The sequence below is a fragment of the Mesoplodon densirostris genome, chromosome 16, assembly GCF_025265405.1.
Source record: "Mesoplodon densirostris isolate mMesDen1 chromosome 16, mMesDen1 primary haplotype, whole genome shotgun sequence".
Taxonomy (NCBI): Eukaryota; Metazoa; Chordata; class Mammalia; order Artiodactyla; family Ziphiidae; genus Mesoplodon; species Mesoplodon densirostris.
Window position 1 is genome coordinate 43,823,481 of NC_082676.1, and position 26,940 is coordinate 43,850,420.

The 26,940-nt window shown below is 42.6% G+C and overlaps 1 protein-coding gene across 2 annotated transcripts; it reads left to right on the forward strand.

Moving 5' to 3' along the window:
• PSPH (phosphoserine phosphatase) lies at positions 1-26,602 on the forward strand. 2 transcript variants are annotated; one of them, XM_060078762.1, is made up of 7 exons: positions 1-272; positions 5,634-5,688; positions 21,016-21,174; positions 22,064-22,198; positions 22,668-22,813; positions 23,822-23,970; positions 26,111-26,602. In XM_060078762.1, exons 3-7 carry the CDS (start codon positions 21,035-21,037, stop codon positions 26,216-26,218), a joined length of 678 nt encoding a protein of 225 aa, XP_059934745.1. In that variant the 5' UTR covers positions 1-272; positions 5,634-5,688; positions 21,016-21,034; the 3' UTR covers positions 26,219-26,602. The 2 variants fall into 2 exon arrangements, with proteins under 2 accessions (XP_059934745.1, XP_059934746.1); XM_060078763.1 differs by lacking the exon at positions 5,634-5,688.
• The last annotated feature ends 338 nt before the right edge of the window (positions 26,603-26,940 follow it).

Here is a 26,940-nt window from a genome sequence, read left to right on the forward strand (position 1 = left end):
GCCAAGGGCTTCGCTGCCCGGCCCTGCAGAGCTGAGGTCTGCGGGCTCCAGTTTAGTAAAGCTCATGCAAACCCGGCCAGAAGCCACCGCACTTATCAGCAGATCTCATGATTGTTTGCTAAAGGCTCTGCGGGTCTACACAGGTCACCTCCCTCGGAACTCCGCGACTCCACGTCGGAGCCAGCCCTCGGCACCCCCTGCAGTCGGACGGTTACAGCCGCGGGAGACCTGGAGGCGGTGGCAGCGGCCCAGGAACTAGCAGCAGTGCCCGGGTAAGTCTGGGCATGTGTTTATCTCTCCGTGTGCCCAACTTTCTGATTACCGGTCTGCCTGGCCTACACCCAGGGCCTCTGTGATTCTACATTTATTTTCCTTAATCGGGATAGATGAAGTATTTCATGGGATCCCAAGGCTTTTTTTTCATCCGTTTACTTCTGAATGGTTTTCACTTGTTTTATCCCACTGCTGCCTGTTACCAAACAGCATGAATGAATGATGCAATCCTACATAGGGGAGTCATCAGTACAAGAGTAGGAAACTCTCCAGAATTTAGAGTTGCAGTATCTGACTTCATCAACTTCTTTACCATTAGAATTAGAATTTTAATACGTACTTACCAGATACATTGTTGTACAGGTAGAGCTTCAAGCTGGGAATTAAATAAATAATTCTTCTATTCATTAAACTTATGTACTATGTTTTCTTTATATGTGACTTGCACGTTGTGTTTACTCTTTAAATATTTGACTGACCAGTATTGGAATGAGGATCAGGGAAGAAAAATTAAATCCAGGATTTCTGTATGTTATTACAACTGCCTGGTGTGTTTTCAATATAATGATCATAGTACTGTCACTTTCATGTTGGGAAACAAAGTAGTCAGGACGTTTTAAGTTTTCAGTTTATTTGATACATGCCTAATAACTTTTTTTAAGCTAACGTTTTATTGATGTATAATTTAATGCAATAATATGCACCCATTTTACGTGTACATTTTGATGAATTTTGACAATGTTGTACACACTTATAATCACCACCACAATAAAACACTTCCATCACCCTTAAGTTTCCTAGGGCCTCTTTGCAGTCAGATTCCCCCACTCCTAGCCCTACTGGCCTGATTTTTGTCATAATAGCATTTGTTTGTATTTTCTAGGGTTTCATATAAACAGAATCATATTGTACGTACTCTTTTGTGTCTGGCTTCTTCTGGGCAGTGTAATGTTTTCTATATTTATTCATGTTATAGCATCATTAGTAATTCATATCTTTTTATTGCTGAGTAGTGTTCTATTCTAGGGATGTAACACACTGTGTTTATCCATTTATCTGTTGGTGGTCATTCTAGTTTTGGGCTATTACGAATAAAGCTGCTTTGAATATGTTTTTTGTTTTTTTGTTTTTTTTAACATACATTTATTTATTTATTTATTTATTGGCCACACTGCATAGCATGTGGTATCTTAGTTCCCCGACCATGGATCAAACCCATGCCCCCTGCATTGGAAGTGTGGAATCTTCACCACTGGACCACCAGGGAAGTCCCATCCCTTAGCTGCTTTTTTTTTTTTTAATATATTTTTTTAGTTAATTAATTAATTTTTGCCTGTGTTGGGTCTTCCTTGCTGCTCACGGACTTTCTCTAGTTGCAGTGAGTGGGGGCTACTCTTTGCTGCAGTGTGTGGGCTTCTCATTGTGGTGGCTTCTCTTGTTGAGGAGCACAGGACTCTAGGCACTCGGGCTTCGGTAGTTGTGGTTCACGGGCTTAGTTGCTCCGCGGCATGTGGGATCTTCCCAGACCAGGGCTTGAACCCATGTCCCCTGCATTGGCAGGCGGATTCTTAACCACTGCGCCACCAGGGAAGTCCCCTGAATATGTTTTCATTTCACTTGAATAAATCTGCAGGAGTGGGATTGCTGACTCTTACGGTAGGTAAATGTTTAATTTTGTAAGGAACTGCCCAACTGTTTTCCAAAGTGGTTGTACCATTTTACATCCCCACCGGCAATGTATAAGAGTTCCAGTTGTTCCATGTCCTCACCAATACATGGTATTGTCAGTCTTTTTTATTTTTGTTATTCTTCTTTTGAGTTTATTTGCACATCTTTTTTGAAATATCTATTGCTTATATTTTAATGGGTTGTTTGTTTTATTGAGTTGTAAGAGTTCTTTATTCTAGCTACAAGTCCTCTATCAAATATATGTATTGTGAATATTTTCTCCCATTCTGCGACTTGCCTTTTTTTCCCTTTCTTTCCCCCCCGCCCCACCACCATAATGGTGTCTTTTGAAAAGCAGAAGTTTTTAATTTTGATGAAGTCCAATTTATCACTTTTTTTCCTTTTATTATTCATGCTATTTGGGTTTTTTTTTTTTTTTTTTTTTGCGGTATGCGGGCCTCTCACTGTTGTGGCCTCCCCCGTTGCGGAGCACAGGCTCCGGACGCGCAGGCTCCGGACGCGCAGGCTCAGCGGCCATGGCTCACGGGCCCAGCCGCTCCGCGGCATATGGGATCCTCCCAGACCGGGGCACGAACCCGTATCCCCTGCATCGGCAGGCGAACTCTCAACCACTTGCGCCACCAGGGAGGCCCATGCTATTTGGGTTTTATTTGAGAAAATTTTGCCTACCTTAAGGTTTTTCTATTAGTATCTATTGCTGCATAATAAATTATCCCAAAACTCAGCAGCTTAAAATGACAAACGTGGGCCTCCCTGGTGGCGCAGTGGTTGAGAGTCCGCCTGCCGATGCAGGGGATACGGGTTCGTGCCCCGGTCTGCGAGGATCCCATATGCCGCGGAGCGGCTGGGCCCGTGAGCCATGGCCACTGGGCCTGCGCGTCCGGAGCCTGTGCTCCGCAACGGGAGAGGCCACAACAGTGAGAGGCCCGCATACCGCAAAAAGAAAAAAAAAAAAAAAAAAAAGACAAACGTTTATTTTCTCACTTTCTGTGGGTCAGAAATCTGGGAGCAGCTTAGCTGGGTGGTTCTGGTTTAGGGTCTCTTAAGGGGTTGCAGTTGGCCAAGGTCAACTTATCTGAACACTTTATTGGGGGAGGATCTGCTTCCTAGAGCACTCACCTGGTTATTGGCAGGATTCAGTTCCTTGAGGGTTGTTGGACTGAGGTCCTCAGTTCCTCACCAGCTGTTTGCTGGACGTCCCATCAGTTCTGCCACATGAGCCTCTCATTGGGCAGCTACCAACTTGGTAGCTGCCTTCCCCCAGAGCAAGGAGTGGGGGTGCCGGGGCAAGATGGAAGCCACATTCCTTTTTTTTTTTTTTCTTTTTTTTGAGATTAACTCACTTTATTTTATTATTTTATTTTATTTTTTTACCTCACTGTGTGGCTTGCAGGTTCTTAGTTCACCGACCAGGGATTGAACCCAGGCCCCAGCAGTGAAAGTGCCGAGTCCTAACCACTGGACTGCCAGGGAATTCCCCGAGATTAACTCACTATAAAAAAACCACTTTTATAATATTTTCTAAATAGAAATAATTATGGATTCACAGAAGGCTGCAAAAAAATATACAGGGAAATCTCATGCATTCCTCCTTCCCCCATGTCCCTTCCCCCGAAGACAACATCCCAAGGAACTGACATTGGCACAATCCATAGAGCTTGTTCAGACCTCACAGTTATACAGACACTCATTTGTGTCAGTCTAATTTTGCAAGTGATATCCTATCACCTCTGCCTCACTCTATTCACTGGAAGAGAGTCACTATACCCAGCTCACTCTCAAGGGTAAGGGGTTACAGATGGATTGGGATAGCAGGAAGTCGGTTCACTAGGGTTTTTGGATTTTTTGGTTTTTGGCCTTGCTGTGTGGCTTGCAGGATCTTAGTTCCCTGACCAGGGATGGAACCCAGGCCCCCCTGCAGTGGAAGCACAGAGTCCTAAACACTGGACCACCAGGGAATTCCCACTAGGGGCCATTTTAGAGGCTGCCTACCATAGGTGTGCAATTTTTCTCCTGTGTTTTAGAAGTCTTATAGTTTTAGCTTTTGTGTTTAGATTCATTTGGAGTTAATTCTGGCATTGGACTACAAGTTAGGGAAGAATATACATTTCAAGATTTCTATATTTTATTAAAACTACCAGGTAGGATTTCAATATAATAACGATCAGAGTCTTGTCATTTTCATGCTGGTGAAACAAGGGACGTCTTAAATTTTCACATGATCTAATACATGCCCAATTAAAAAAAAAAAAGGCCAGTAGCAAAGTATGAATTCTAAATTAGAAGAGAAATAGAGCAGGCCTTTGTAATTAAACCAATGGATCAAAGGAGAAAGAATAAACTCTATTAAAGAAGCAAATTGGAAATATTCCTTTTCTTGTCATGCCATTCCCAGCAGTGGGTTCTCCTTAAGAACAGCAGCTTCCGGGGAGGGTCGCTAGGGTGCAGCTCTCGCTGGCCTGCAGGGGAGTGGGATTCAGAACACCTGCAGAAGCCAGTCGTGCTCAGCAGAGTGGGAAAGAAACGCTAGACTTGCATGCTCAGGTACGAGGCTTTGAGTACACTTTGTAGTCTTCCTCCTTCACGGGAGTATTATCCTGTGTGACTCCGCTGAGAGAAGGGTACACCGAACCCTTTCTGAGTTCAGTGAGGACCGTATTTGAACCTTCCAAATGATTTATTTCCATTCTGGCTTCCTTCCTTTGTCAACCTCTGCTTTTTCTTGCCGCTTGTTCTTAACTATTTCTTTTTATCTCTTTTTTTCTTCTGAGATTTAGCACCTTTATCCACTTTTTTTTTTTTTTTTTTTTTTTTTTTTTTTGCTGCTTTGGGTTTTTGTTGCTGCGTGCAGTCTTTCTCTAGCTGTGGCAAGCGGGGGCCACTCTTTGTTGCGGTGCTCGGGCTTCTCATTGTGGTGGCTTGTTGTGGAGCACGGGCTCTAGGCGTGTACGCTTCATTAGTTGCGGCACCCAGGCTCTAGAGCGCAGGCTCAGTAGTAGTGGCGCATGGCCTTAGTTGCTCCGCGGCATGTGGGGTCTTCCCGGACCAGGGCTCGAACCCATGTCCCCTGCATTGGCAGGTGGATTCTTAACCACTGCGCCACCGGGGAAGTCCCTATCCACTTCTATTTACAGTTTAAATGATGAGGATTATAATTTGAAGTTGTTGGCTTCGTTCCCTCGTTATTGGGCAGCAGGATTTCCCTCTGACTGTTCTTGGAATGTTGTTGACTTTCCTCGTTTTGTAGAGCCTGTAATGGACCTGTGTTGGCTTCTCTGTATTTGTATTGTGTTTTCCCAGTAGATCCTCTTCCCCTTTCTCTCTCCTTCCCTTGCCTTTGAGCCTTGTTAATCAGGTGTAGGTGATTTCCTATCATACTCGAAGCTTTTGCAGAATTAAAGCCACAGAAGAGTGTTTCCTCCTCTGCGTGCTTCAAGGAGACAGAAGTGAAGGATTTCCCAGGGGAAGCAGTCTTAGGAGACTTTGCAGCTGACCCTCTTTTGTACTGGTCCTGCTAGGAGGGACAGTGAAGCTAGACAGTCTCCTGTTTCTTCTCCTGTGTCTGGACCTTGATGTTCATGTCCCTGTTTTTTTTCTAGGCTCTTGCAGAACTCACAAGATCTCTCTTAAAGAAATTTGTAGTCAGAGCTTTATGCTATGTTTTTATTCAGGAAAGAAGCAGGAAGAGAAGAGTATTGTCTCCTAGGAATCCAGCCCTGGAGAAACGTGAGTCCAATTTGTCTTCTGTTTTCATTGTCATTGTTGTATATTTATCAGTTAACAGTTTAATATTCACTGAATAAAAAAAATTGTCTGCTGTAACCTATGTGGCATGCTTAAAAATCTCAGGTTCCCCGAAGAATAGCTGTTCTTTTTTATCATAAAATATACTATAATGCATTGACCAGAAACCATAGTCCTAGTTACAGGAAGGCTCTTTGACTCTCCTCTGATTCAGAAACTCTCAGACTCCATTGGGCATTGTTTCACTGCTTGGAGGGCCCCAAACAGACTCACCCCTAAGACCAAAGCCACCCCAGGTGACGCCCATCTAAGCCCAGGAAGCTTTGCTCTGTCGGCTTCCTCAACCTCTGTACCAGCTTATATTTGTTCTTACACAGGCGAAGGTAAGAGGTCAATCCCAGCAAAAGGGGAAGTTGGTGAAGGTGATCTTAGATGCCTCTTGCAAGATACTTAGATGGAGAAGTTGGAAGAGAGTTTGGATGAGCAAGTTTTTCTCCTTTTATCTAAAACCAGACCTCCTAAGGTTGGCCAGGAAGGAAAACTTGTTTTTGTACTTTTGGAGCTGGGGGTGAGAAGGGGTTGTCAGCTGTGGCTTCTTTACCAGTTGGCCCTCTGCTTCCCCAAGATGGACCTGCTTGAGGTCGGGTGGGCAGGAGTCCTGTCCTGAGACACAGAAGGCAGTGGTCCAGTGGTCGGGACCAGGCCTGGGAGCGGCCATGTCTAAGCACAGACCTTTCCACCAGGATTTCTTCCACCCCCGTCCTGTCCCCCTTCCTTGCAAGGGCCAGATGTGAGGGATCCAGAGTCCATTCTCCAGCAACGATTTTTCTAATGTACACAATTCACTTTGAAGCAACTGAACTTACTCAGCAGATTTCCCCTCTGTCCCCTGGAGCTATGAGAATTTTGACTTTGTATGAATCATGAGTCACTCCTGGTGGAGACAATGAAAAAAAGAGGGAACCAGAAGTGAATAAGGAAGCAGAGTATTTCACAGTGCGGGTAGGGAAGTGCTAAAGGAAGCTGAATTTGTTCTGCAGTCTAAGCAGGGGATTGAAACCCATGTAAGCTGACGGGTGGGGGGCATATCCCCTGGCACAAGCATTTAGTGGGCAAAGTTAAGGTCATATAATCCAGTTCCATCTGCTAAGGAGGGCATGAAGAAAGAATCAGTCTTCCAAGTAACTTCAATGTAATGTTTGTGTATGGCTGTTAGCATAATTGGCACCATCATGGACCCTTACAGTTTCTCCTGTCCTTCCGCTGACCCTACCCAGGACTGTACTGTGCAGTGACTCACTTCTCTGTCATCAAGGGCTTTGTAGTTAATAGACATTGTTTAATAATCATTAGGACCAGGTAGCCTCTATGCTCTGTTAGTCCCCAAACAATGATGAAAACCCTCCCCTGATGTATTCCTGGCACCCACGAGACCACTTACCCATTCATAAATCTTGGCTTGGGAGTGCACGCCCTGTTTCCAAGCACATATTCCCAAGCACTATAAAATTGTCCCAATGGCCCCTTGGTGGTGGGAAGTGCAGCTGCGAATGCTTCTGGATTGTTGTCCACCCAATCCAGATCCCACCCTCTGAGTAAGTTACCTATGATAAACCGATCCATTGATTATACAGAGCTGCCTGCCTCATTTTTCGGTCTCAAGATGCCTTCTCAGTTTGGTGGGCACTTTTCGTTCCCTCTGTCCTCCAATAGTTTGTCTCAAAAATCCTGTCTTTGGAACCAAAATCTGTCTTTGGAACCACGGTGCAACCCAGGATGCAGGTGTCAGCAATTCTGAGTCATGAGTCAGGACTAATGTTCATCTGGGTCTGTGAAAATCAGTCCTCACTTTATTTGAGGAAATGTACATTTCCTTTCATATTTGAGGCTCATGATCTGGTTGAAGCTATTGCTGATATCAGTGGTTGGAAAGAGGCTAAAGGTGCTGGCTTTTCAAATGTGAGCAATAGTGATTTGTCTGATCATCCCAACAAAACTGGGAACCTCTTGAAGATGGTGCCCATTCTGCATTTCCCAGGACTTGTGCTAGGCACAGAGAGGCACTGTAGATTGGCTTCATCTTCTTACATCTTTGAGGCTTCAGGAGCCTGTCAGTCATTCTCAGGAGTCTTGCCCATTCTCCGTTATTTGTGTTGCCTCCTGTACCTTCTTTTTTTTTTTTAATTTTTTTTTGCAGTATGCAGGCCTCTCACCGCTGCGGCCCCTCCCGCCGCAGAGCACAGGCTCCGGAGGCGCAGGCCCAGTGGCCATGGCCCACGGGCCCAGCCACTCCGCGGCATGTGGGATCCTCCTGGACCGGGGCACGAACCCATGTCCCCTGCATCGGCAGGTGGACTCTGAACCACTGCGCCACCAGGGAAGCCCCAGTCATCAATTTTATACACATCAGTGTATACATGTCAATCCCAATCACCCAATTCATCACACCACCATCCCCACCCCCCCGACGCTTTCCTCTCTTGGTGTCCATACGTTTGTTCTCTACATCTGTGTCTCAATTTCTGCCCTGTAAACTGGTTCATCTGTACCATTTTTCTAGGTTCCACATACATGCGTTAATATACGATATTTGTTTTTCTCTTTCTGACTTACTTCACTCTGTATGACAGTCTCTAGATCCATCCACATCTCAACAAATGACCCAATTTCATTCCTTTTTATGGCTGAGTAATATTCCATTGTATATATGTACCACATCTTCTTTATCCATTCATCTGTCGATGGGCATTTAGGTTACTTCCATGACCTGGCTATTGTAAATAGTGCTGCAGTGAACATTGGGGTGCATGTGTCTTTTTGAATTATGGTTTTCTCTGAGTATATGCCCAGTAGTGGGATTGCTGGATCATATGGTAGTTCTGTTTTTAGTTTTTTAAGGAACCTCCACACTGTTCTCCATAGTGGCTGTATCAATTTACATTCCCACCAACAGTGCAAGAGGGTTCCCTTTTCTCCACACCCTGTCCAGCATTTGTTGTTTGTAGATTTTCTGATGATGCCCATTCTAACTGGTGTGAGGTGATACCTCATTGTAGTTTTGATTTGCATTTCTCTAATAATTAGTGATGTTGAGCAGCTTTTTATGTGCTTCTTGGCCATCTCTATGTCTTCTTTGGAGAAATGTCTATTTAGGTCTTCTGCCCATTTTTGGATTGGGTTGTTTGTTTCTTTAATATTGAGCTGCATGAGGTGTTTATATATTTTGGAGATTAACCCTTTGTCTGTTGATTTGTTTGCAAATATTTTCTCCCATTCTGAGGGTTGTCTTTTCATCTTGCTTATGGTTTCCTTTGCTGTGCAAAAGCTTTTAAGTTTCATTGGGTCCCATTTGTTTATTTCTGTTTTTATTTCCATTTCTCTAGGAGGTGGGTCAAAAAGGATCTTGCTGTGATTTACGTCATAGAGTGTTTTGCCTATGTTTTCCTCTAAGAGTTTTATAGTGTCCGGTCTTATATTTAGGTCTCTAATCCATTTTGAGTTTATTTTTGTGTATGGTGTTAGGGAGTGCTCTAATTTCATTCTTTTACTTGTAGCTGTCCAGTTTTCCCAGCACCAGTTATTGAAGAGACTGTGTTTTCTCCATTGTATATCCTTGCCTCCTTTCTCACAGATTAGTTGACCATAGGTGTGTGGGTTTATCTCTGGGCTTTCTATCTTGTTCCATTGATCTGTGTTTCTGTTTTTGTGCCAGTACCATATTGTCTTGATTACTGTAGCTTTGTAGTATAGTCTGAAGTCAGGGATTCTGATTCCTCCAGCTCCATTTTATTCCCTCGACACTGCTTTGGCTATTCGGGGTCTTTTGTGTCTCCATACAAATTTTAAGATTTTTTGTTCTAGTTCCATAAAAAATGCCATTGGTAATTTGATAGGGATTGCATTGAATCTGTAGATTGCTTTGGGTAGTATAGTCATTTTCACAATATTGATTCTTCCAATCCAAGAACATGGTATATCTCTCCATCTGTTGGTATCATCTTTAATTTCTTTCATCAGTGTCTTATAGTTTTCTGCATACAGGTCTTTTGTCTTCCTAGGTAGGTTTATTCCTAGGTATTTTATTCTTTTTGTTGCAATGGTAAATGGGAGTGTTTCCTTAATTTCTCTTTTCAGATTTTTCATCATTAGTGTATAGGAATGCAAGAGATTTCTTGCATTAATTTTGTATCCTTCAACTTTACCAAATTCATTGATTAGCTCTAGTAGTTTTCTGGTGGCATTTTTAGGATTCTCTATGTATAGTATCATGTCATCTGCAAACAGTGACAGTTTTACTTCTTCTTTTCTAATTTGTATTCGTTTTATTTCTTTTTCTTCTCTGATTGCCGTGGCTAGGACTTCCAAAACTATGTTGAATAATAGTGGTGAGAGTGGACATCCTTGTCTTGTTCCTGATCTTAGAGGAAATGCTTTCAGTTTTTCACCATTGAGAATGATGTTTGCTGTGGGTTTGTCGTATATGGCCTTTATTATGTTGAGGTGGGTTCTGTCTATGCCCACTTTCTGGAGAGTTTTTATCATAAATGGATGTTGAATTTTGTCAAAAGCTTTTTCTGCATCTATTGAGTTGATCATATGGTTTTTATTCTTCAATTTGTTAATATGGTGTATCACATTGATTGATGTGCATATATTGAAGAATCCTTGCATCCCTGGGATAAATCCCACTTGATCATGGTGTATGATCCTTTTAATGTGTTGTTGGATTCTGTTTGCTAGTATTTTGTTGAGGATTTTTGCATCTCTATTCATCAGTGATACTGGTCTGTAATTTTCTTTTTTTGTAGTATCTTTGTCTGGTTTTCGTATCAGGGTGATGGTGGCCTCATAGAATGAGTTTGGGAGTGTTCCTTCCTCTGCAATTTTTTGGAAGAGTTTGAGAAGGATGGGTGTTAGCTCTTCTCTAAATGTTTGATAGAATTTACCTGTGAAGCCATCTGGTCCTGGACTTTTGTTTGTTAAAAGATTTTTAATCACAGTTTCAGTTTCATTACTTGTGACTGGTCTGTTCATATTTTCTATTTCTTCCTGATTCAGTCTTGGAAGGTTATACCTTTCTAAGAACTTGTCCATTTCTTCTAGGTTGTCCATTTTATTGGCATAGAGTTGCTTGTAGTAGTCTCTTAGGATGCCTTGTATTTCTGCGGTGTCTGTTGTAACTTCTCCTGTTTCATTTCTAATTTTATTGATTTGAGTCCTCTCCCTCTTTTTCTTGATGAGCCTGGCCAATGGTTTATCAATTTTGTTTATCTTCTCAAAGAACCAGCTTTTATTTTTTATTTTTTATTATTATTTTTTTTTTTGCTGTATGCGGGCCTCTCACTGTTGTGGCCTCCCCCGCTGCGGAGCACAGGCTCCGGACGCGCAGGCTCCGGATGCGCAGGCTCAGCGGCCATGGCTCACGGGCCCAGCCGCTCCGCGGCATATGGGATCCTCCCAGACCGGGGCACGAACCCGTATCCCCTGCATCGGCAGGCGGACTCTCAACCACTTGCGCCACCAGGGAGGCCCAAGAACCAGCTTTTAGTTTTATTGATCTTTGCTATTGTTTTCTTTGTTTCTATTTCATTTATTTCTGCTCTGATCTTTATGATTTCTTTCCTTCTGCTCACTTTGGGTTTTGTTTGTTCTTCTTTCTCTAGTTCCTTTAGATGTAAGGTTAGATTGTTTATTTGAGACTTTTCTTGTTTCTTGAGGTAGGCTTGTATAGCTATAAACTTCCCTCTTAGAACTGCTTTTGCTGCATCCCATAGGTTTTGCATCGTTGTGCTTTCATTATCATTTGTCTGTAGGTATTTTTTGATTTCCTCTTTGATTTCTTCAGTGATCTCTTGGTTATTTAGTAATGTATTGTTTAGCCTCCATGTGTTTGTGGGGTTTTTTTGTTCTTTTTTGGGTTTTTTTTTGCGGTACACAGGCCTCGCACCACTGTGGCCTCTCCCCTTGTGGAGCACAGGCTCCGGACGCGCAGGCTCAGTGGCCATGGCTCACGGGCCCAGCTGCTCCGCAGCATGTGGGATCCTCCTGGACTAGGGCACAAACCCGTGTCCCCCGCATCGGCAGGTGGACTCTCAACCACTGCGCCACCAGGGAAGCCCCCGTGTTTGTGTTTTTTATGTTTTTTTCCCTGTAATTCATTTCTAATCTCATAGCGTTGTGGTCAGAAAAGATGCTTGATATGATTTCAATTTTCTTAAATTTACTGAAGCTTGATTTGTGACCCAAGATGTGATCTATCCTGGAGAATGTTCCGTTGGCACTTGAGAAGAAAGTGTAATCTGCTGTTTTTGGATGGAATGTCCTATAAATATCAATTAAATCTATCTGGTCTATTGTGTCATTTAAAGCTTCTGTTTCCTTATTTATTTTCATTTTGTATGATCTGTCCATTGGTGTAAGTGAGGTGTTAAATTCCCCCACTATTATTGTGTTAGTGTTGATTTCCTCTTTTATAGCTGTTAGCAGTTGCCTTATGTATTGAGGTGCTCCTATGTTGGGTGCATATATATTTATAATTGTTATATCTTTTTCTTGGATTGATCTCTTGATCATTATGTAGTGTCCTTCCTTGTCTCTTGTAACATTCTTTATTTAAAGTCTATTTTATCTGATATGAGTATTACTACTCCAGCTTTCTTTTGATTTCCATTTGCATGGAATATCTTTTTCCATCCCCTCAGTTTCAGTCTGTATGTGTCCCTAGGTCTGAAGTGGGTCTCTTGTATACCACATATATATGGGTCTTGTTTTTATATCCATTCAGCAAGCCCGTGTCTTTCGGTTGGAGCATTTAATCCATTCACGTTTAAGGTAATTATTGATATGTATGTTCCTATGGCCATTTTCTTAGTTGTTTTGTTTTTGTAGGTCCTTTTCTTCTCTTGTGTTTCCCACTTAAAGAAGTTCCTTTAGCATTTGTTGTAGAGTTGGTTTGGTGGTGCTGAATTCTCTTAGCTTTTGCTTGTCTGTAAAGCTTTTGATTTCTCCATCGAATCTGAATGAGATCCTTGCCGGTTAGAATAATCTTGGTTGTAGGTCCTTCCCTTTCATCAGTTTAAGTATATCATGCCACTCCATTCTGGCTTGTAGAGTTTCTGCTGAGAAATCAGCTCTTAACCTTATGGGAGTTCCATTATATGTTATTTGTCATTTTTCCCTTGCTGCTTTCAATAATTTTTGTTTGTCTTTAATTTTTGCCTATTTGATTACTATGTGTCTTGGCGTGTTTCTCCTTCAGTTTATTCTGTATGGGACTCGCTGTGCTTCCTGGACTTGGGTGGCTATTTCCTTTCCCATGTTAGGGAAGTTTTTGACTATAATCTCTTCAAGTATTTTCTTGGGTCCTTTCTCTTCTCCTTCTGGGACCCCTATAATGCGAATGTTGTTGTGTTTAATGTTGTCCCAGAGGTCTCTTCGGCTGTCTTCATTTCTTTTCATTCTTTATTCTTTATTCTGTTCCACAGCAGTGAATTCCACCATTCTGTCTTCCGGGTCACTTATCCGTTCTTCTGCCTCAGTTATTCTGCTATTGATCCCTTCTAGTGTAGTTTCCATTTCAGTTATTGTATTGTTCATCTCTGTTTGTCTGTTCTTTAATTCTTCTATGTCTTTGTTAAACATTTCTTGCATCTTCTTGATCTTTGCCTCCATTCTTTTTCCAAGGTGCTGGATCATCTTCACTATCATTATTCTGAATTCTTTTTCTGGAAGTTTGCCTATCTCCACTTCATTTAATTGTTTTTCTAGGGTTTTATCTTGTTCCTTCATCTGGTACGTAGCCCTCTGTCTTTTCATCTTGTCTATCTGTGAATGTCACCTCCTGTACATTCTTATAAGGTTCTTTAGCCTATTCCATTTATCTCATTTTAGGTCCTCTAACATCATTTGTTTGTCTGTTTCTGGCTTTCTCTCCATTTACAAATGGCTTATTCTCCATTCTCAGTGGAACTGTGCTTCATTAAGCACTGCTTCTCTGCTGATAGACTTCTGTCTTCTAGGCTTGTATAGTGAGCCTGCTTAACCATGTAATATTAGGTTAATTCCCTCTGGACCAGAGCCAAATGGCTGTTTCTGAGGCACAGAGAGTGGGATACGGAGCTCCTTGGATTTCGCTGGCTTGGTGGGAATTTGACAATTTATGAAACCTGTTTCTATCTGCTGGTCTCCCAAAGAATGGGCAGACTTTCTTCTTTCACTATTTCTCTAATAATTAGCGATGTTGAGAACCTTTTCACTTGCCTGTTGGCCATATGTATGTCTTCTTTGGAGGACAGTCTGAATTCTTGCTGAAAGTCTTTGACATTTCCTGGATCCACGTTACTTTCTTTCTTTCTTTCTTCCTTCCTTCCTCCCTCCCTCCCTCCCTTTTTTTCTTTCTTTCGCTGTGTTGTATTTTCATTGATGCGCGCAGGCTTTCTCTAGTTGCGTCATTGCAGTGCATGGGCTTCTCATTGTGGTGGCTTCTCTTGTTGTGGAGCACAGGTTCTAGGTGCGCAGGCTCAGTAGTTGTGGCACACAGGCTTAGTTGCTTCCGTGGCATGTGGCATCTTCCCGGACCGGGGGTCAAACCCATGTCCCCTGCATTGGCAGGCAGATTCTTAACTACTGCGCCACCAAGGAAGCCCCCACGTTACGTTCTTAACAATGTCTAACCTTATTTAATTCTGCTTAATTTATCCACCTCTTTTATGTTGTCTCTGTGCATTTGAGACCCAAGTTTCAGTTCTTTGGCCATCATTTAGGAGCTGTATGACCTTAGGTAAAGCATTTAACTTCCTTATACCTCTATTAGTTAATCTGTGAAATGGATGTATTAATATTGTTCCTGCAGAAAGGCATGGGACTAGCCCCAGATAATGGCTTTGAGTTTCCTTCCAACTTCAGAATATATGATATTGATTCTGTTTCTCTGTTATAGTCATCACTGCTTGTTAAGGATTTTAATTTTAGGATAATAGCACACTAAATTGGAATTGTTTTATTGAGAATAGTAATCTACTCGATTCTCTGTTCTCAGTAACTTCTTAGATTCAACTCTAATTCATGAAACATTTAATTTTAGCACCCACTGTGCTGGAAACAGAAAGATAATTCAGTCAAGGTCCCGACCTTGAAGGAACTCACATTCTAGGAAGGGAATGGGAGTGATTACTTAATTCTCTGAGGGGGTTATGAAGGAGCTAGTACAGGGAAAATAATTTCATCTGAACCTTGAAGAATAAATAAGGATTTTCCCATTAGACATGAGTAATTAGGTGATTTCAGGCAGAGGGAACAGCATCTGCAAAGGTACAGAGAACTAAAAAATCATGACATGTTTAAAGAACAAGAAGTCCTCTGTATTCCTTGAGCATAAGGTGTGGGTGTGTGTATGTGAGTGTATGTGGGGGGAGAAGAGCAATGGGGAATAGATTGGTGAAATAGGATTCAAATCATGAAGGGCATAAATGAATAACAGGGACATTTTGTTAATTTATATGCTAATGATGAGGAATGGATGAGCAAGGGCATCATGAGGTCTGTTGTGATTAACCTGATTTGATTCTTCAGTCCTCAGCAGCCAAACCTGAACACAGGCAGGCACAGCAGTATAGTTAAAATATAAGTGCAAATGACTATGTTAAAAAAAAAGTCTTTACCTTTAAAAAATACATGCTGAAATATTTTTGTATGAAATGATATGATTTGCTTTGAGATAAATCAGATTTATCTCAAAGGTGGAAGTGTGTGGGTGTGAGATTGCGATTTGTAATAAACATATTTGGTCCTGTCCCATTTCTGGCACAGAGCTCCTAAAACCCTTGGAATTTCCTGTGATGAGAGGGATAAAGATGCCTCTTATGTTAATGAGGTGACTTTTGGACCCACCTAAGGATGGGGCCTGTTTGCCATGAGAGCCAACCATGTGATTAGAGGGTTGGAACTTTTGGTCCCACTGCCCTGACCTCTGGGGAGGGAAGAGAGGCTGGAGGCTGAGCTTAGGCACCAGTGACCAATGATTTAATCAATTATGCCCTTGTAATGAGTCCTCCATAAAACCCAAAAAAGACAGGGTTTGAAGAACTTCTAGGTTGGTGAATGCATGGAAATTTGGGGAGAACGGCATGCCTGGAGAGGGCATGGAAGCTCCATGCCCCTTTCCACATACCTTGCCCTGTACATTTCTTTCATCTGCTGTTCCTGAGTTATATCCTTTTATTATTTATTTATTTATTTATTTATTTATTTATAAATTTATTTATTTATTTATTTTTGGGTGTGTTGGGTCTTCGTTTCTGTGCGAGGGCTTTCTCTAGTTGCGGGGGCTACTCTTCATCGCAGTGCGCGGGCCTCTCACTGTCACGGCCTCTCGTTGCGGAGCACAGGCTCCAGATGCGCAGGCTCAGTAGTTGTGGCTCACGGGCCTGGTTGCTCCGCGGCACGTGGGATCTTCCCAGACCAGGGCTCGAACCCATGTCCCCTGCATTGGCAGGCAGATTCTCAACCACTGCCACCAGGGAAGCCCCTATATCCTTTTAGAATAAATCTAGTAAAGTTCTGTGAGTCACTCTAACAAATTAATCAAACCCAAGGAGGGGGTTGTTGGAACCTCCAGTCTATAGCTGGTCAGTCAGAAGCACAGGTGATAATCTGGACTTGTGTACTTGTGACTGGCATCTGAAATGTGTGTGTGTGTGTGTGTGTGTGTGTGTGTGTTGGGGGTAGAGTGGGGTCAGTCTTGTGGGACTGAACCCTTAACCTGTGGAATCTGATGCTTTTCCTATGGATAGATAGTGTTGGAATTGAGTTGAAATGTAGGATACCCTGCTGGTGTCCGAGAATTGCTTGGTAGTGTGGGAGCCCTACCCCCGCAATGTTGGAATTGGGGTGCAGAACCTTTTATAGTGGGGTTGATGAAGCAAGATTTGCTATGATTGTTGAAGCAGGTTGATAAATACATGGAGTTCATGTATTTATACTTTCTATTTTTGTATGCATTTGAAATTTGCCACAATAAAAAGTTAAAAAAATGGTTAGTTGTAGGTATGTAATTCACAATTTTATCATTTATTCATTCATTCAACCTTCAGAATTAATTGAGCATCTACTCAAAAGAAGTTAAACAATAGGTGTTTTGGAAATTTTTGGATCTTAGTATAAAGAGCTTGCAATCCAAGAGTGGAGGTGCTATGCACATAACTCAATTTAAGATAAGTTGGAATATTATCAATTCCATATCTTAAAAAAACAGATCTACATGAAGTACTGTGGAAGTTCTGGGGAGAGATTTTTTTCCAGCTCAGGGGAATCAGGGAAGACTTAATAGTGAAGATGGCATTTGAACTTTATTCATTCACTTAATTCAACAGATATTACTGAGTCCTACTGTATGCCAAATACTGTTCTCAGTCTTAAGGATCCAGCAGTGAACAAAGCTGATAAAGATCCTACTCTTGTGAAATTTACATCCTAGTGGGAACAGATGGACAACACATAATAAACATAAGCTTTATCGTGTGTTAGAAGATGAGAGATGTTACAGTAAAAAGAAGTAGGGCATCGTGAGGGAGGTTAGTAATGTTGGGGGTAAGGTTGGGGGGTGGTTACAGTGGTAAACAGGGTGGTCAGGTTGACATTTGGGCAAACTCTTGCCAAGGGAATTGGCCAAGTGGGTATTCGTGTGAAGAGCCCTCCCTCCGAGGCACAGCTGGAGCAAAGGCCCTAAGTGGGGAGTTTGCCTGGTGTATTTGCAGAGCAGCAAGAGGACCAGCGAGGCTGGAGCAGAGTGAACGAGGGGGAGAGGAGTTGAAAATGAGGCCAGAGAAGTAATGGGGAGGCATGGTGGTGGTGGTGCCAGAGTTGAGGGGCAGACCTTCTAGGTAATCATAAGAACTTTGGTTTTTACTTTTAGTAAAATGAGAAGCCAGTGAAGGATTTTGTTTGTTGCTTTTTTTTTTTTTTTTTTTTTTCCGGTACGCGGGCCTCTCACCATTGTGGCCTCTCCTGTTGCGGAGCACAAGCTCCGGACGCACAGGCTCAGTGGCCATGGCTCACGGGCCCAGCCACTCCGCGGCATGTGGGATCTTCCCGGACCGGGGCACGAACCCATGTCCCCTGCATTGATTGGTAGGCGGACTCTCAACCACTGTGCCACCAGGGAAGCCCAGTGAAGGATTTTGAGCCAGAAGTGTAGCATGATTTGCTTATAGCTTACAGTGATTCTCTGGCTGTTATGTCGAGAGCAAATACTGGGGTGGGGACCTTTTAGGAGGCTTTTGGTATAATCTTGCCAAGAAACATTGGTGACTCAAGCTAGAATGATAGCAGTGGATGTGGTGAGAAGTGGTCATATTTTAGTTAGAGCTTAAAGGCAGAACCAACAGCATTTCCTGAAAGTTTGGATGTGGGATTTGAGAGAAAGAGAAATGTCAAGGGTAACTAAAGAATGGAGTTGCCATCAAGGGAGAAAAGGAAGGCTGCAAGAATGACAGTTTTCTGGGGGGAGGGAAGAGCGGGAGTTCAGTTTGGGACATGTTAAGTTTGGGATGTTTACCAAACATCTGAGTGGAAGTCAGGTAGGTAGTTGGAGTTTAGAGTTTGGGAGAGAAAACTGAGCTGCAGGTGTACATTTGGGAGTTACTGTCATAGAGACAGCATTTAAAGCCATGAGCCTGGATGAATTAATTCATCTAGGGAGTGAGTATAGGTAGAGAAGACCAAGGACGGACCATGGGCCATTGCAACATTAAGAGAACAGAAGAGAACCAATCAGCAAAGGAGCTTAGCCTCAAAGAGCTGATGATCTGTGAACCTAGGAAGTCAGTCCTCTAAGTTGAGGGATGAGCTTGAACAAGAGCATGATGCTGGGGGAAAAAACAAATTGTTGATAACCAGGAGCAGATGTGTTTAGTATTCATGTTTTTTAAGAATAGTTTTCTGTTGAATGGAGACATTCACATTTAGGTTGATAATGTTAGTGCAGAGTTTAAGATTCTATTATCTAACTGGATTCATTAATTTACCCTCCCTTGCCTATTTTTATTGGGTCTCTAATGAAACTCACATTTCCTGTTTGGAGTACTCTCTTGTAAGGGGTCAAACAAGGATCAACAATTTTTTTTGGTAAAGGGCCAGATAGTAAATATCCCAGACTTTGCAGGCTGTACAGTCTCTGATGCAGCTACTCAACTTGTCTGTTGTAGTGGGGAAGCTGCTATAGGCACATAAACGATGAACATGGCTGTGTTCCAATAACACTTGATTTTAGACACTGAATTTTGAATTTTATGTAATCTTCATGTTTCACAAAATATTATTCTTCTATTTTTTCCCGCTACTTAAAAGGTAAAAAAGTCATTCTTCGTAGGCTGTACAAAGATAAGTGGCAGGCTGGATTTGGCCTACTGGCTGTAGTTTGCTGACCCCTGGCTTAAAAGATTTTTTTTTCCAGGTCAACTTTGAACCAGATCATTCTGCCAAATGCATTAGGGTTTTTTTTGGGGGGGGGATTTATTTATTTATTTATTTATTTATTTATTTATTTATTTATTTGTGGCTGTGTTGGGTCTTCGTAGCTTTGTGTGGGCTTTCTCTAGTTGTGGTGAGTGGGGGCTACTCTTTGTTGCGGTGCGCAGGCTTCTCACTGTCGTGGTTTCTCTTTTTTTTTTTTTGCGGTACGCGGGCCTCTCACCGTTGTGGCCTCTCCCATTGCGGAGCACAGGCTCTGGACACGCAGGCTCAGCTGCCATGGCTCACGGGCCCAGCCGCTCTGCGGCACGTGGTATCTTCCCGGACCGGGGCACGAACCCGTGTCCCCTGCATCGGCAGGCAGACTCTCAACCACTGCACCACCAGCGAAGCCCCAAATGCATTGGTTTGAAATCAGTTACAAAGTGGGTTGGCCAGACTCCTTTGAGTCTGTTTTCAGCCACTGTTTATGCTGATTTGCATTGTCCGTGTGGCGTTGTACATGACATATTAGTCTCTTTGATGGGTGAGTGGTCTGGGTGACCTCTAGGATCTAGTTCACGTCCATGATTCTAGTCCAGTGATTTTCTTAAAAAAAAAAAAAAAAGAAAGAAAGAAATACTCAAAATTCTTTTGAAACTATCCTCCATAGCTTCTGCAGCACTGTGGTCTCCCAGAGTTTCTTCCCGTGACCTTTCCCTCTCATTTTCCTTCTCAGGCTCCTGACTTGAATGTCCCGTTCCTGCGCTCTGTCCTCAGGCCTCTTCTTTCTCCCTTTTTCCACTCTCCCTGGTGACTTCCATCAGGCTGTGACTTCAGTTACCACCTCTGCACCAGAGACTAACACGTGTGTGTGTAGCTCTGACTTCTCTTCTGAGGTGGAAAGCAAGGTTTCCCATTAGCTAGAAGTTAAAATCCAAACTCCTGAGCCCGGCCCACACTAACTCCCCGTGCACTGCCTGGCAGCTGGACTGGACTGTTGGGCAGCTTCCAGCACGTCATCCATCCTTGTGCTGCATTGCCTTTGCCCTTGCTCTTCCCTCTGCCAACATTACCCTCTCTCCTTGCTGCTGTCTCCCTCCCTGCTAATTCCCAGCACACCCCAAATTGATACCCTGCCCTTTGAGAACCCACTCAGAGGGCCACTTACTCTGCAAGATTCATCTTAATGCCTGTACTTCTTGGAAGCCCTGTTTCATAGACAAGGTTCAACATTTCCTCTGTGTGCTCACGGTATCTTATGCACATTTCCATTGTAGCCCTTGCCTTATTGCTCTGTTAGGTCAAAAGTCCTTGAATATTGGTTGAACATCAGATATATTTATAAGTTGGTACCTTCACTAGACAATTCTTGGGAGCAGAGTTTGGGTCCCGCTAATCTTTGTAACCCCAGAGCCTGACATTTAGAGGATGCTTAATTTGTGTTAAAAAAAAAAAAAGAATGATTCCGTGAGGACATGCTTATATGGGCTACACTGACTTTGATACAAATTAAAATATATTGACAGTCGTAGGCAAAATTAGGCCTTTTTATGACTATATATATATATATATATTTTTTTTTTTTTTTTTTTTTTTTTTTTTGCGGTATGCGGGCCTCTCACTGTTGTGGCCTCCCCCGTTGCGGAGCACAGGCTCCGGACGCGCAGGCTCCGGACGCGCAGGCTCAGCGGCCATGGCTCACGGGCCCAGCCGCTCCGCGGCATATGGGATCCTCCCAGACTGGGGCACGAACCCGTATCCCCTGCATCGGCAGGCGGACTCTCAACCACTTGCGCCACCAGGGAGGCCCTTATGACTATATTTTATGTCTTTATCTATATTTATCTTTTTCTGTTGTAGGAGGAAAATTCTTCCCAGGATGGTCTCCCATTCAGAGTTGAGGAAACTTTTCTGTTCAGCTGATGCAGTGTGCTTTGATGTTGACAGCACAGTCATCAGAGAAGAAGGAATTGATGAGCTGGCCAAACTCTGTGGAGTTGAGGATGCTGTGTCAGAAATGTAGGAACAGTATTTATTCACCTTACGAAATGATAATTGCAAAAGAAGAGTGGCTTTTGGATGACATGCAGGACCAGAGCCACAATTCCCTGATCTTAGTCCCTGCCTATGAAACATGGGCACTAGGCTTTTTCCTCCATCACTGAGAGCTGAATTTGGTAGTGTACATCATCCAGCCATCCCTTTATACAATTATTTATGGCAAAAAAATATATGGTTGCCTCTGACAAACAAATATGGATGACATACTCTTGGCTTGGTCAGGGGAATGATGACGATAAGTAACCAAAGAAGATGACCTGGGGGGTCTCCAGGGGTCCAGTGCTTTGTGTCATGGTTGAAAGTGTGGCCTTAGTGGTTTGTTAGAAAGCTAGTTATGGTTCAGAGTCTCTCCATGGATGCCTGGGTGAGAGTCCCTCCCTCCCTCCTGCCCTCCCTGTGCCACCTGCAGTCACTAGGTCATGGACCATTTCATGTTCAGCTTCCTTTGATGCAAGAGTACAGGGCCTTGGTTTCTTTCTTGGTTTACAAACACAGCTTCCAAGGCAGGTACGTGTGGATAGTATATGTGGTTTTCTTAGCTCACTGGATGGTGTATTTGTGGATGCAAAGGATAAAGGACTCTCTTTACTGATGTCTTTTGCGCCTTGGTCTCATTTGCTCTGCAAAATAGACTTAGGCTATTTTGGCTTCAAAATATTAATGCGATTCTCAAGCAAACCTTCAATAGTTTATCCCAGGCCTCACTCACTCCCATGGCCATGTACCACGTCTGTTGTATGGTGGGGCACCTTCCTCATGCATGGACCTTGTGAGGAGCGGGGGAGGGTAGGCGTGTAAACTTCGAAGACAGCACTTTGCTGGCCTGAGTTTTGGGTCTTCCTCCTAGGACACGGCGAGCCATGGGCGGGGCAGTGCCTTTCAAGGCTGCCCTCACAGAGCGCTTAGCTCTGATCCAGCCCTCCAGGGAACAGGTGCAAAGGCTCATAGCAGAGCACCCACCACACCTGACCCCCGGCATAAGGTAAGGGGCTCCCCGGTCTGGGTACACTGTCTCCCTATCAGCACGTGCATTTGGGGGCATGTCCTCCTGAGGGTATCTCACCATTACTTTAGAGCTCCCTTCTTTGTGGTTCCTTCGGTACTTGTATATGGTCTTGTCTGCTAGTTGGTCCTGCCCACGTCTGCCCTCCCTCTCTCCCCACGGGGAGCCTAAGCCTCCTCTTCTTCTTGTGTTTCTGGGTCCATGGGCAGAATAGAGTTGTGGAATGGTTTCCTAAAGCAGTTAAGCCCCACCCACTAATTTCTAAGTGCTTTTAGAAAAGCATATATAAAACATTAATTCATTAGGCAGTATACCTTGTCTGATGTACCTTGGGCAAATGTATTTGGAGAAAAAAATATATTTGAGTTTCCTTTTCATGTTTCATGTTTTCTCTTTTATATTAATCAGCATTTGGTATTTTATATGTTTTTTGTTTTTATTTTTTCAGGGAGCTAGTAAGTCGCCTACAGGAGCGAAATGTTCAGGTTTTTCTAATATCTGGAGGCTTTAGGAGCATTGTGGAGCATGTTGCTTCAAAGCTCAACATCCCATCAACCAATGTATTTGCCAACAGGCTGAAATTCTACTTTAATGGTAAGTCTTTAATAGTAACATTTTCTCCTTCTTATCTGTTTTAGTATTCAATATCCTAGGTAATGTCTATTGGAATGCAACTCAAGCAAGGTGGCATCAGAGTTAAATGTTGAGGTAAAGGGTTCACTTTACTGATGTCTTTTGCACCTTGGTATCGTTTGCCCTGCAAAATAAACTTAGGTCATCATCTCTCCTACCTTCAGTATCCATATAATCATCTATCTGTATATAAATGTCTGTACTTAGTAAAATGTTAGTTCCTATGTAACCCTCATGACTTATTTTGTTATGCATCATATTTCAGTTCTATGAAAGCTCTCATGTATCTGAATCCATTTAGATTCAGGAAGGAGAGTTAATTTGTGAGCAAGTGGCTGCACTTTAGCTGCCTTTGGAGGCACCTCCTGGCCCCTCTCTGGACCATCACAGAGCCACAGCTGTAGTTTTCTGTCATCTCAAGATGTCTCCAGTTATGTCAAGGGATGGCTGACATTCTTAAAACCAAATAATATTAATTAAAAAAAATTAAATGTGTTAATAGAACACTTTTTAAGGGTCTATAGATAGAAATCATTAAAAAAAAAAAGTAGAGACTAAGTGTGGTAATTACTGTAAGAATGGAAATAATCCATCAAATATAAATTGGAATCTCCTCTTAGATGAAATTGTATATCAACATGTTTTAAATTAATATATTACTGTTTCATGGTGTTCTGCCACCTCAACAAGTTTTGAGAATTATGACACTGGAAGCTTAGAGGATAAAATTAATTTACCCCAAGATGTTTATCATCTAAAGGAGTAACCTTGACAAGAGGTATTTGTAATTTAAAAGCAAAGCTTGTTCATTCTGAGGAATAAGTGTGGAAGTCCAGGCTGTCTCACTTTACTGAAGGCTGTTTTTAGCTTTGTGAGTGACTTGAAGGTGAGGCTATCATCTATGCAAAAGGCTGGCCCTACTGATACAATCCTGTGGATCTTTAACACTGTTTTAATGGCTCTTTTAAGGTGAATATGCAGGTTTTGATGAGATGCAGCCAACAGCCGAATCTGGTGGGAAAGGAAAAGTTATTAAACTTTTAAAGGAAAAATTTCATTTTAAGAAAATAGTCATGATTGGAGATGGAGCTACAGACATGGAAGCCTGTCCTCCTGCTGTATGTATTGTGTACTAATTTTTTTGCGTTTGTACTTTTACTGTTGACAGCTGACTTAGAACTCAGTACAATTTGTGAGAGTTAAACAAAAACCTTTATCAGCCTAAAATAAAAAGCCAAAATAAATAAAACAAATTCACTCTCAATATATTAACTGACTTTTTGCAAACCCAAGGAGGGTTGCAAATAAGGAACTTAAAAACCTTTTAAAACTTTCAAAGACCCCTGTCCCTGCAGGATGGCTGCCACCTCTTAGCCCAAGTATGTGCTCAACAAGGTTTGGCTTCATTTCCACAAATAATGCAGCTCTTATTACTATAACCAAAATTTTAATGTTTTATTTTTGATAAACTATTTCCTCATACGTTATCTCATTTAATCCTCATAACAGCCCTGTGAGGTAAAAGTATTATCTTCTCCTTTTTACTGATCAGGGAACTGAGGCTCAGGGAGGTTTGATACCACACCCATATTAAGGAATTTTATTATTCTGAATTAACATTGTTTTTTGAGACTAGCAGGAAACAAGTGCTATATAGCCAATATCTTAACTTCTCTTAAGTTAAGCCAATATCTTAACTTATCACATGTCCATTTCACGTAGGACTTTGACTATATTGTCTTGTTCTAACTTAAGAAAAACTGAACCAAAAATATAGTGGTGAACGTTTTACTACCTAGTTTCCTGAGATCTAAAAATAGCATCTTTCTCTGTCAATGATTAAGCATTCGTGGTTAAAGAATCTTTTGGGATCCTTCTAACACTACTTGAGTCAGTTCGAGATAACACATTCTTAGATGATTTGTAGCCGATGTTGGGGTCGACTAAGTAGTGAACGCCGGGCTAGTTGAATAGCAAGGCATAAAATACAGGGTTCTCTCAGGGGGCCCCCAATCCCGGTGTCCAGAAAGAGCAAAATTACAAATTCCAGATGACCTTACCAGTCAGAAAATGATACAGCCTGACTGAACCAAGAGAAAGTGGTGTGCATGCAGGTGTGTAGCCCTGGAAGGTGGTCAGAGGAATCTGTGCCCTAAAGGACGGTTAGCAGCCTCCATGTGGAGGCCTGGCAGGACTTGACGGGGTGTGTGTGTGTGTGGAATTTCTAGAGGGAGGGGAAGCAGCAGAGCACAGTAAGGATGTACTAGCATGGTCCTAGGCGCGAGTGAGCTTTCTCTTCAGCAAGAGAAGAAGACCCCACGTACCAGGCACTCTGGTGTTACCTTTGGGTCCTGGGAAGCCCTGGAAGGCTTCTGGACCGTGAAGGAACAAGTCAGTGTGTTAGGACAGCTGAGTTGGTGCTGGCATGCAGAAAGGGCTGCAGCAGAGGCAGGGAGCTCAGTTAGGAGGAGGCTAAATTTAACTAGAAGGGAAGCATCTAGTTATTCCCCCCCACCCCCACCTTGTTTGGTATGAAAATAAAAATGAAGACAAAGGTCAAGTAAGAGAATTTTGTACTTCTAAATTAGTGTATATTGTGTCTGTAGGCTGGCAGAAAAAGAGAAAATACCATTTAAAAAGATAATTGACTAAAAGAAGGTGTCACTGAGCAGATATTAATGAAACAATGTAACTTTAAATAATTCTACCAGTGAAAAACAGAGTGCTGCTAACATACTCTGGGGTTGTCATCTCCTTCAGCCCGGAATAACATGCCCTCCTGGGAGGGAGGTCCCTCAGTTTCACCCAGGATGCCAGCCCAGCCGGGAGATACCTGCTCTGGTCCTGATTCCAGGCCTCGGGCATTTCCACGGCACCACAGGCTTCTCTTTGATCTTCTTTCTCTGAAATTGTCTGGCCTGGATGTGATTGCCACCTAGTTTAGAACCCAGATGTTTACCACCTGGTGTGGTTTTATTTTTGTAAGCAATTGTCTTGGTTTTAAGAGGGCTTCAGTTCTCCTGAAGCCCACAATGTCCAGCTGAATGCATCTGCAGCAGTGGTGGTCAGACTCATTCATTCTTGGGGCAGGATGAGGGGAGGCTCCCGGGGAGCTGGGGGAGGGAGGTGCCCCAGCTGAGGCTGGGCTCACCTCTCTTTGCACAGAGTTTATTCTTTTAAACAACACTTACTGCCCTAGGCTGCTGCTGTATCTTTCTCTCTCTCTTTTAAACTATTTCCCTTTTGTTCTCTTCTTAGGATGTTTTCATTGGATTTGGAGGAAATGTGATCAGGCAACAAGTAAAGGACAACTCGGAATGGTACATCACTGATTTTGTAGAGCTTTTGGGAGAACTGGAAGAATAAGATCAGTTTTTATACAGTTCATAACAACTTCAGGTTAATTTTTTAAAGTTATACAGTTTGATACTGTTTGCTTCCAATTGCATATTAGGACTTAATATATAAATAGTACTGATTATCTGTACTTCTAAACTATAGTTAGGGCTCGTAGAACATTGTGGTTCTTTTTTTTTTTTAACTGTAGTTCCGGAATTATTATGACCATTTAATTACCTGGAGAGTTTTATAATTTGAATTCTTTATGTATTTTCCTAGCTATATTTTATTTGAAGGCTTTTGAAGGTGGATAGTAAATTAAACACCTTCATTATTGGAAATATGGATTAGGCAGCTTTAAGTGAAATTGGTTTTCCCTTTATATATAAATAAAAGTTTATCCACATATCAGAGCAGATTTGTAGAATTTTTTTTTTTTTTTTTCTTTTGAGCCTCACCACGCAGCTTGTGGGATCTTGGTTCCCTGACCAGGGATTGAACTCAGGTACTCAGCAGTGAAAGCACTGAGTCCTAACCACTGGACCGCCAGAAAATTCCCGATTTGTAGAATTTTTAATTCTGCCTATCATGTATTTCAGTATCCAGTAATTCAAGTATTTAAGTGTTTGAGTAGAAACGACCTCTGGGCAAGGAACCAAGGAGTCGAGACCCTCCTGAGCACAGGGCAGAGTGCTTGTCACAGTGAATCCACCACTCAGCCCCCGCCACTGAGGGAAGCGCTGGGCCAG

What these genes read in the sequence shown, in the direction of transcription:
- PSPH (XM_060078762.1), top strand. Translation starts at nt 21,035, where the DNA reads ATGGTCTCCCATTCAGAGTTGAGGAAACTTTTCTGTTCAGCTGATGCA. An exon ending in CACCTGACCCCCGGCATAAG is followed by an intron (nt 22,199 to 22,667) that starts GTAAGGGGCTCC and finishes TTATTTTTTCAG; the next exon opens with GGAGCTAGTAAGTCGCCTAC. An exon ending in GCTGAAATTCTACTTTAATG is followed by an intron (nt 22,814 to 23,821) that starts GTAAGTCTTTAA and finishes GGCTCTTTTAAG; the next exon opens with GTGAATATGCAGGTTTTGAT.